General features: G+C 35.1%; 1 protein-coding gene across 1 annotated transcript; it reads left to right on the top strand.

Moving 5' to 3' along the window:
- Positions 1-10,427: 10,427 nt before the first annotated feature.
- On the top strand, positions 10,428-10,766 carry LOTGIDRAFT_69092 (hypothetical protein; the record flags this gene model as incomplete). The annotated part of the gene is made up of 1 exon (XM_009062169.1): positions 10,428-10,766. A coding segment is annotated over one exon (339 nt), but the record flags the coding sequence as incomplete, so codon positions are not given.
- Between the last annotated feature and the right edge of the window lie 396 nt (positions 10,767-11,162).

Genomic DNA, 11,162 nt, shown 5'->3' with positions numbered 1-11,162 from the left:
CCAGCTTCGCCGGGTCATTGTCTTGTCACATGATAAACCACGCGTTTATTTCCCCATAACGATAACAAGATCCACATTCATTCCTTAAATATATATCTGGGAAACATTATAATGTGCGGAATATACACAATATATCTTTACAACTCTTTTCGTGATTTCATGATTAATTAGATATTGCAAAATAATCGTCTAGATTAATTAATTCTTCATAAGTATATTAATTTATAAATGAGTAATGTAAATGTCATTATATTATAACTTCTCATTATTATCCTTGGTTGATTAATTTAATGCGCATCTATTTTTTAAGGCATTAAAAAACGATCAATATTTACACTTCCTCAAAAAAAGTAATGCTTGCAGTCAATGTTTAGTTCGAAACATTGTTTCCAACAAAATACATTGTACATGCTTTCCAATATTTTAAATTGTTATATAGAATCTAATAAATATCAGGTAATTAATGTCACAAAACTGTCATAAAGCTTCAATATTGATTACGTCATCAAATAGGCCATATTGTCCCCCATTATTATTAGATCTTGTGATATTGTGAAGTGTAATATTAAATTTGAAAAGGGCCAATTATCATGTATAGTTTCCGACTTTAAGTTTTTACTGATAAATACCTATTGTTATTAAAGGGCAGGTGTTCCCTTTGTATAATTAATTAGCCATGTTACGTGATACTAGAATGTAGACATTTTATAGCCTTTTTGATTCTTAATTGTCATGAATAAATACCTTTGCATTAAAAGGTTAGCTTGATTCTTGAGGAAAAATGAAACTTTAAGCATCTTACTGAAATAGTTCCTGCTTAGTTGCTTTGTGACATATTTACGTCAAAATTTAAAGGCAAGGCCCTATAGATTGTTTTAAGCTACCCTTTTAAGTGATTAACTACGTCTGAGACTTTAACGTAAAATATATATCAGAGACTTCAGAGTTGATATTTATTATGTCAAATTACTTCCTTACAGCAATATTATCTGTCAACTATGTCGCCAGTCAGAATACTATGGAGTTCTACATTAGATTTTACATTATATTTAACAACTACTGAGTAAAGTAAAATATAAAGTATTTAACCAAATAAATGAAGGAGTGATGTATCAACATAAAGCATATATCAAATGGATTTTCTCAAGTTAGTGAAGAATAACTGACATGCTTAACAAGACGAAAACCAATTTAATCGATAGGCCATTTTGTAAACACTCAGCTCTTACTGATAGACAAGTTCAACTGACTTTGACAGACTGAACTTTCTGATAGACAAGTTCAACTGACTCCTAGGCAAGTGCAACGGACTGATAGAAATGGTCAGCCGAATGATAAACAAGTTCAACTTACTGATAGGCAAGACCAATAAACATGTTTCACTGACTGATAGACAAGTTCCACTGACTTAGACAGGCTAAACTTACTTATATACAAGTCCAACGGACTGATAGACTGATAGACAGAGTTAACTTACTGATAGACAGGTTTAAATTATTGATAGATAAGTTTAACTTATTGATATACAGGCTTACCTTAGTGATAGTCTGATAGACAGAGTAAACTTACTGATAGACAGGTTAAAATTTCTGATAAGCAAGTTCAGCTGACTGATAGTTATATTTTTAAATGATAAACAGGTTCAACTAACGGATGGTTGTTCATCTAACTTATACAAGTTTAACTGAATGATAGTTTTTCAACTGTTTGACACGTTCAACTGACTGACGTTCAACCTACTGATAAACAAGTTCCACTGGCACATATTTTTTCAACCTCCATAAGTCAGTCAACCGACTGTTGGTCATCTTACTGAGAGGCAGAGTAAACGGACTGTTGTTCATCTTACTGAGACACAGAGCCAACTGACTGTTGGTCATCTTACTGAGAGGCAGAGTTAACGGACTTACCACTGTTACTCTGACTCCATATTACTGTTAGCTTCATACTTACCGCTATTATTCTGACTCCATACTACTGTCAGCTACATACTTACCATTGTTACCCTGTCTCCATACTACTGTTAGCTTCATACTTACTACTCTACACCACTTTTAGTGGGTCTCATCCATTCACTCATTTATCTTTTTTTCTCATTTTAAGAGACTCATGTCTGTCATACGACTCACGGTACCACACACTTATCTTTTTCTAGATCTCTATGTCCACACCCCTTTCCTACCACTCTCCTTATAATGTTACCATGTTATTTAGTATTAAAAACCAGGACTAAAATATATTAACTTATTGCCCTATTCTGTTTATTTCTAATTTGTTTCATGAAATATATCTGTAAACATTGACCTTTGTCCAGCGAGGCAGATTAAAATAAGCATCACGCTTCTTTCTGTATCGCATATATGTACATTGTAAAATTTATCTGTAAATAAAGAAATACTGTTTAAAAAAACAAAAAACGATCTCTTGTTCATCTTACTGAGACACAGATCCAACTGACTGTTGTTCATGTTACTGAGAGGCAGATTAAACGGACTGTTGTTCATCTTATTGAGACACATAGCCAACTGACTAATGTTTATCTTACTGCCAAAAAAGTTCAACTGACTGTTGTTCATCTTACTGATGATCATCTTACCGATAGTTGTTTATCTTACCAACAGACAGTTTGAACTGACTTTTGTTCACCTTACTGATGTTCATCTTACCCACAATTGTTCACCTTACCGACAGACAGTTTCAACTGACTGTTGCTCATCTTACTGACAGACAGATTCAAGTGACTGATGTTCATCTTACAGATAATTGTTCATCTTACTGACAGACAGTTTGAACTAACTGTTGTTCATCTTACTGATAGATGTTCATCTTACTGACGTTTATCTTATTGACAGTAATTGTTCACCTTACTGATAGACTAACTTGTGGATGTTCATCTTTCTGATAATAGTTTATCTTTCGGATAAGTGTTTATCTTACTGATAATTGTTTATCATGCTGGTAGTTGTTTATCTTACTGGTAGTTGTTTATCTTGCTGATTGACAGGTTCAACTAACCGTTGTTCATCTTACTGACAGTTGTTCATCGTACTGACTTGTTCATCGTACTGACAGTTGTTCATCTTACTGACAGTTGTTCATCTTACTGATAGTTGTTCATCTTACCGACAGAAAGGGTGGACTGACTGCTGTTCACCTAACGGGCAGACTGACTTTTATCTGTTCATCTAACTGATTATCTTACTGATTGACAGGTTCAACTGACCGTTGTTTATCTTAGAGACAGTTGTTCATCGTACTGACAGTTGTTCATCTTACTGATAGTTGTTCATCTTAATGATAGTTGTTCATCTTAATGATAGTTCTGTTCACCTAACTGACAGACTGTCTTATGTCTGTTCATTTAACTGATTGACAGGTTCAACGGATTAATGGCCATCTTACTAATATTTGTTCATCTTACTGATAGGCAGGTCCAACTTACCGATAGACAAGTTCAACTGATTGAGTTGTCAACCTTACTGACAGACAGGTTCCACTTACTGATAGCTAAACTAATTGATAGTTGTTTAACTTATCAGTGGACAAATTAAACTGATTGTTGTCGAAGTTCAGCTAACTAAATGATCGTTAGCTTTTGAATTCTTATAAATTCTTAAAGTGACTAAAAATTGTATTAAACCATGGGTTGATGTGCAAATTCTGTTTGATGACAGACGACTTCATTTAGCTAATGTATTTAACAGATTTTTGTGAGTTCACTCGCATCTATAATTAACTGGTTGTTTATTAGCTTATTTTGTGGCATTGCAATATAGAAAGGTATGGTTAGCTTTCAATGATGTTGATATCTTGATCACAGATCACATAAAGCACAAGATATTCAGTATTGAGTTAGTATTAATGTAGGGAATGAATCTGGCGTCCATATTTTATTTCATATTGAATCGATTGTGTTAGATTTCTACCGCCATGGCAATGAATTAAAGTGTAAATTTGACCGGCGTTTGACTTGCGTCTCCACGCTAAAGATATAAAAATACACCGTTAAAGCCTATTTTTCGATTTGCATCAGCACGTAGACGAACAATGGCGTCGTTATAGGGAACAATTAAATGTTAAGGGTCGCAATTAACTATAGCGTGGTCATTGTTTATTCTCCCATGCGACAATACATGGTGCTTTGACACACGACTTCGATGGCATAGATAATGCCTGGTAAATATAATAGATTTTCATCTCGGCCTGGAGATATTTTCACGTTATTTTCAATTTTTTTCTACTGCTCGATGGCCTTCGTGTATAAAAACAGACTCTGTTCCTACTTGTTATAGATAAACAGCTTGAAGGTGGATTAAGATATGTTATAGTTTAGACTCTTGTGGGAAGTGACAGAACAGAGACAACAATCACCATTTAGTGATCATTAAGGACTTGGAAAAATTCTCAATAGAATGCTTTGATTTGACATGTCTGTATCTTCTGTTCGACTTGAAACTTTTTTGACAAATTGTTCAAGATCGGTAGTGTATAATCCGAAGATCGAAGATCGCAGACCTGTATAATCCGAAGATCGCAGACCCCAACTATAATCCGCAGACCCCCTATACTATATTCGGCAGACCCAACTATAATCCGCAGACCCCCTATACTCCGCAGACCCCCTATACTATATTCGGCAGACCCAACTATATTCGGCAGACCCCCTATACTATATTCGGCAGACCCCAACTATATTCGGCAGACCCCCTATACTATATTCGACAGACCCAACTATAGTCCGCAGACCCCCTATACTATATTCGGCAGACCCCAACTATATTCGGCAGACCCCCTATACTATATTCGGCAGACCCCCCCTGAATGGTTAACATGTAGTACAATGTTTCAAGGTCACAGTAAGTTGACTTCATGTCCAATGCTTTGAATTCGATTGATCTTTGACTTCAAAGGACTGACTCTACTATAACGAAAATTTCATCAGCTGGTTCATATATTGCCCTTATTCACTGGGCTTTATAGAATATAAGCTCCTTTCACACACTCTGTGCATGTATTACATAAATTAAATGATATATTCTTCAGTTGTAAATTTGATTCTCTTGAGAGAGGGTTTCCAATATTTCATACATGTTTAGAATTCCTGCCCGAATTTCTGTAAAGGATAAGGAACTGAGTAAATTTTCAAATTTTAAATGGAAAGACATTTCAAATTTAGAAGAAATTGGTAGTGGTGCCTTTGGCACGGTGTTTAAAGCATCGCATGACGAGAACGTTGTAGTTACGGCTAATATTAGAGATCGACTACTTGAGTCACATATTAAGACATTAAACGAACAGCTTAACTACATTTTGTAGTCACTAATTACATTAATGAGTGCCTTAGAATAGGATCATGCAGAATTATTTTGCATTTTGTTATTTTGTGACTATGTCCATTGAATAAAACAGTTTTTGTTTTTGGTTTATCGTAATCAAACGGTCTCTTTGAAAGTTACACTAAAGCTCGGCAACAGATTATGGTTTTTGGAAACTGTACAATGTAATTTCCACTAATTTTGAACCCTCCTCATTTCCAACATCCAAGGATGTCAACCCAAAGCGGTGGAGAAACGAGAGTGGGGAGGGAGGCATAGTATGGAAATGCCCAAATTGTGATGGATGGCATGTTGCCACTAAATACGCTACTGGCCCAAAATTCCAAAAGCAGTTTTTGATATACTTTGCAAGTAAAAACGTAATAGGTGGAGATTACAATGTTTTGTACATACCTCTGGATGTCTAGATGATTTCATCCCTAAGTCTAATTATCGACGCATATCCAAACATTGCTTCAAAAAATGGCTTCAAAAAATAAAAAAAGTAGGCCCCCTATATGGGGTCTGCCGAATATAGTATAGGGGGTCTGCGGATTATAGTTGGGTCTGCCGAATATAGTATAGGGGGTCTGCCGAATATAGTTGGGTCTGCCGAATATAGTATAGGGGGTCTGCCGAATATAGTTGGGTCTGCCGAATATAGTATAGGGGGTCTGCCGAATATAGTTGGGGTCTGCCGAATATAGTATAGGGGGTCTGCCGAATATAGTTGGGTCTGCCGAATATAGTATAGGGGGTCTGCAGATTATAGTTGGGGTCTGCCGAATATAGTATAGGGGGTCTGCGGATTATAGTGCGGTCTGCCGAATATAGTATAAGGGGTTTGCGGATTATAGTTGGGGTCTGCGATCTTCGGATTATACAGGTCTGCGATCTTCGATCTTCGGATTATACACTACCTTAAAGGTCCGATTTGCAGTTAATCAATTGCAATTGAGAATTTAAAATCCCATCATATTTTATGTTTTAGATCTCCTTTCGACAAAAAGCTACCTATTTTAATATCGAAATACTTAGAATTAAATTACTCGATGCACTTCAATCTAAGTTGAAATCACCACCCTTTTCTAAATATTAAGAGAGAGTTTTTCGTTTAATTAAACGAAAGCAAATATACAAATTTCAATATAAATAGCATTCGTGAAAATCCCTTTATTATCATGTACATGAAGGAACGCGTGGGAAACTAAGTTATAACGACAGATGGCTGAGCTAGGTAACTGATTATAGTACACCGCTATAGGATTTTGAAGGATAATTATCATATTTAAGGCCAGTCATCGCGCATGGTTGACTTTATTCATCTCACCTATCAATAAGCTGTAAATTAAAATGGGCTGTAGGATTCTATACTTGAAAAATGGCGAACACCCCGAGCAATCGTGATACGTGCAGGTGGGTGACAAAACCTTTCTCTTCAGCACGCGACCTTATATTCCATTGATCACGTGTCTGAATGAGCGTCTACGATTAAATTTCTAATAAAATTTTCAAGAATGAATAAAAGATAAAGTCATTATTAATATAATACGATTTTCAAACAACCTGGTGTAATCACCCGGGGAATATTAATATAAACAAAAAATATGCGGGAATGTGTTTAATTATATTTTAAAAAGCTTTTTAATCTACCGTTCTAGGAAGGCGGAGAATACATCTAAACCGATTTGGTAAAAGTAGGAATAAACTGTCCATTTTGTATGGCCAGAGGATGGAAACCTAAATACACCACTGGGTGTAATACATGACTCATGACCCAGATAAGAATTGGGAACCTGAATGAGAAAAACCATAGAAAATTGGATAGATTGCTATTATATAAACTTGTTTTAGAATGGCTATATATTTAACCTTAATGTCCTATAAATTCTTCTGTCTCTCGAGATATCACCTTTTACAGAACCAAAATTTAGTTTATCGATCCTGGTTCAAAAATGCAAAGAATAAATTTACAGAAAAAACGGTTCGAAACAATTCGTCGTGATTAGGCCTATATCGTTGTTCCAAATAAAGACTAATAACAATAGGCCAATAAGATGAATGACATCCTGCAATAAGGCATTAATTGGTTTATTGTGCAATTATTTTTGCTTATTGATTGTTCTTCGAGTGCATAGGCTATTTTATTCACAAGACAAAATATTACGCAATAGATGTATATATAGAATAAATAATTATGTTTGTCATCTCTGTGTTACTATATTTAAATAGGGGACTTCCACAACAAATCATTGTTTATAAATAGTAACTACGTCACGAGCGACCTCGACCTTGCCTCGACCTACGCTAAACAGAAAGTTGATACTGGGTCAATTGTAGTGTGGGATATCCAGACTGGGTATCACATTTAATCGCGTTTAAAAAAAAGGTACTGGTTAGAGGTGACTATATAAATTGAAGTAAACATAACGTAAGCGAATATTAATAGGTCACAAACATGAAAACTGTATGAGAAGTTTATAAAATTCGGTTAATCATTCGACTGTATCTGAACTATATTATAGACATACTAATAAAACAGTAAATACATATCACAAAAGATGTCGACGTTTTTTGCATCGTTTGGGGATCTCCAATAATATCTTTCGACATGTCGTTATCCTGGTCACTCTTGAAGGGTGGACTTTCTGACGTCAGTCTGAGTACCATATTATTTTAGATAAGTAGCAGAAAAATGGAAAGTGGGTTAATGAGGTAAGAAAAATGTCACCAATATTGAATTGTTCAAATAAAACTGTTAGATTTAAGAACTCATAGAATAAAGCTGGTATTGTGTAAATTAGATCTATACATACAAACTGTTACACAGTGCGAGGTGATAACCAAATGTTTTTGTCTAATCGAAATTGTAGGCTTACTGGTCAGATGTAGGGTAGGCTAGTACGTACTAATAATTAACCAGATATCAGTTGTATGCTTTTTTCTACACATTTTAAAACAATCTCTGTAACTATCCTGTAACAGCTCTAAAACAATCCTGATGGCATCAAATCGGCTTATCTTGGGATAAGATATAGGCTAATATTTTACCGTGCCTTATCATCTTTTATTTCTTTAATCCCCTCAAGCCTCAAGCCTTTGTTTTAAAAGGATTATAAAGATATATTAGTAAGGTGTTAAAGATTTACAATCGTCTTGACAACCGGGTGTTGTTTTTGTTAAATGGTGATTTAAGGAGTTCAGTAGTCAATAGAAATTACGTTAAGCCCTGGGGGTAAGGCTAACCACTGGACAGATCTATAATAGCCCAAAATAACCTATCTGAAATACAGTGGGGTCTAGGTTTAAATTTCTCGACAAGGGTTCTCGCTTTTTATTATTGTAACACATTATTAACGTCGGAAATTTCCATAATTAATATTACATCGGTATAAGAGATACGTAATTCCAGTGTCATTTTGACACACTTTGATTATGTCGATTTAAGATCCCACCATAAAGCTATGTTTGCATAATATCGAGTTGTTTTTCGTTACCAAATTTTTTATCTATCCACATATCAGAGTGGAAAATTGTTTTTCTTACAAAATATATACATTTACAATTTAAACACCCCAAATCTATTTCAGTCATTTTGTTTAACTTAAGAAACAAGGAAATGTTAAACGTGAAGGCACATAAACATCAATTTTTTGTGTTTGTTTTAAAAACTCTCTAGAAAGTATGCAATCTATTTGCCAATAAATTTTTAAACAGTTGATGTGCCATTGTTTTATTGAATAATAATGTGATAATTCATTCCAGAAGGCCTTCGTGTCAGATCAAATGATTTCAATATTCCATAAGAAACTATCTAGAGAACCTTCGGTGCTCAAATTGTGTTAAATTCTATCTTCACGCCGTTAATTTCATATTTTCACCTCAACATGTATAAGGTAGGTTTCAAAACTTCATTCATTTCAAAATCTGTAAGGATGAATACACCATACTCTCTTGTTAAACTTTTATTTTAAAGTTTACATCTTATTTAACATGGATACTTGTATAAGCTGACCACCATCCTCACCGTCCTTCACACATCTCCTACCTACCCCATTACACAACGACATCTTTACCTTAGCTTTTACCTGCGGGCAAGAGCAGAGCAAGTATTGAGGTGTCAAGGGAATATTTAATAAAGAGTGTTGACTGGCCAGACGATTAAGATCTAGGGATTAATTAGGCCTACTGTTTCCATAAGGACAAGCTTGCTTTAATTTGCCACCAATATTCTAATAAATCCTTTGTTATCCTAAATCCTACCACTAGGTGTACTACAATTCTGAAGTGAATATACATCTCAAATAGTTAAGACTATAATATCTAATTTAGGCATTTTTGATATAGGGATGTTTGTACGATGAAAAAAAATTCTTTTTAGAAGTCAATATTGTTCCATCATAGAGCTATATTATAGTTCTATGGTGCCATATGGTGTAATTTTCTTTGTTTACTACCGGGTATTATGTGGTCACAGAATTTTCTGTAAATTTCTACCGCATTAATTTCAATCATCTTTTCTACATTTACTATACCAAATAATGTTTGAACTATTTAGTAATAAGCACGAAGGTTGGTTAATAATTTAGCATTATTAAAACATACGTTAAAATTCTCGACTTGTAAAACGGGTTGTTATTATTAACAAAGCCAGTGTTTACACTGCAATATTTATTTTTAGTAGTTTCCATATAAGGAAGTCATACTTCTATTTCTCATCATTTGATAGGTTGCAATAAACCATGTGACTTTAGAATATGACGTCACTCCAGCTCCTTACAAATACACTGAACACAGACGCCATTTGAGCGGAGGTCGAAGCGAGAAACAAGACGTGAAATTACTGCCAGTGAGAAGGCGAAAAGTCTCTGAAGTGAGCGGGACTTTGTGAACATAGTGTGGAAAGTACTTGAAACAGGACCGTGATATTTTTAAAGGAATTGAGATTGTCTATAGTTCGTGAACAGAGTTTTAACTATCCTGACCTGATTGTTTTGATACGCCATTTTTGACGAACGAAGAGGTCGCGTATACAGTTGAGATTGTATAGTGTTTCATTCCACAATTCGTAACGGGTTATTTCTTTTTATGTAAATACGTAAACAATTTATTATGAAGGACGAAATTACAAGTGCCGCAGAATTCTTGACAGGCCTTTTGAAATCTAGCAAGGTATCGAAAGAAACTGTCGAAAAATTCCACAACATTTTAGTCCAGATATTGTGTAATCGTTTTCATAATCATTGGTTTCCAGAAAAGCCATTCAAAGGGTCCGGGTACAGATGCATCCGAATCAATCACAAAATGGACCCTGTCATTAAGGAAGCCGGAGAAGCCAGTGGACTCCACGATTCCATCTTAAATACCTACCTACCACGAGAACTCACAATGTGGATTGATCCCAGGGATGTGTCTTATAGAATTGGTGAAAATGGAAGCATCGGAATGCTGCTTGCAGAAAATATGTCTCAGGACTCTCATTCATCCGAAAATCTGTCCAGTGATCTCGAGTCCAGTTCTCATCAATCGTCCATGTATAGTTCTACCTGTAGTAAAGAACAGAATATCATGAATGTGCCCCGAGATATGGGACTCAAACTGGCCGCATTTGTTTACAGCTAAGTTCCATTTTCCATCTCAATCATCTTGCCGAAGCATTCATCTGTGCTGACCATACGCTGTGTGCGGACCCTTCATTCGATTAATAAACTATGCTGAGCATAGTTAGAGACAGTATTAATATATTCATTGTATCGTATCGAAGGCATTTTTACATTTAATCGTAGTGCTAGTATGGTTGTGCAGGGTATTCCAAAAATGCAATGGTATGATGTATCATTTTGAATG

Source organism: Lottia gigantea (genome assembly GCF_000327385.1).
Source record: "Lottia gigantea unplaced genomic scaffold LOTGIsca_50, whole genome shotgun sequence".
Taxonomy (NCBI): Eukaryota; Metazoa; Mollusca; class Gastropoda; family Lottiidae; genus Lottia; species Lottia gigantea.
This window is presented reverse-complemented; position numbering and strand designations above follow the sequence as displayed.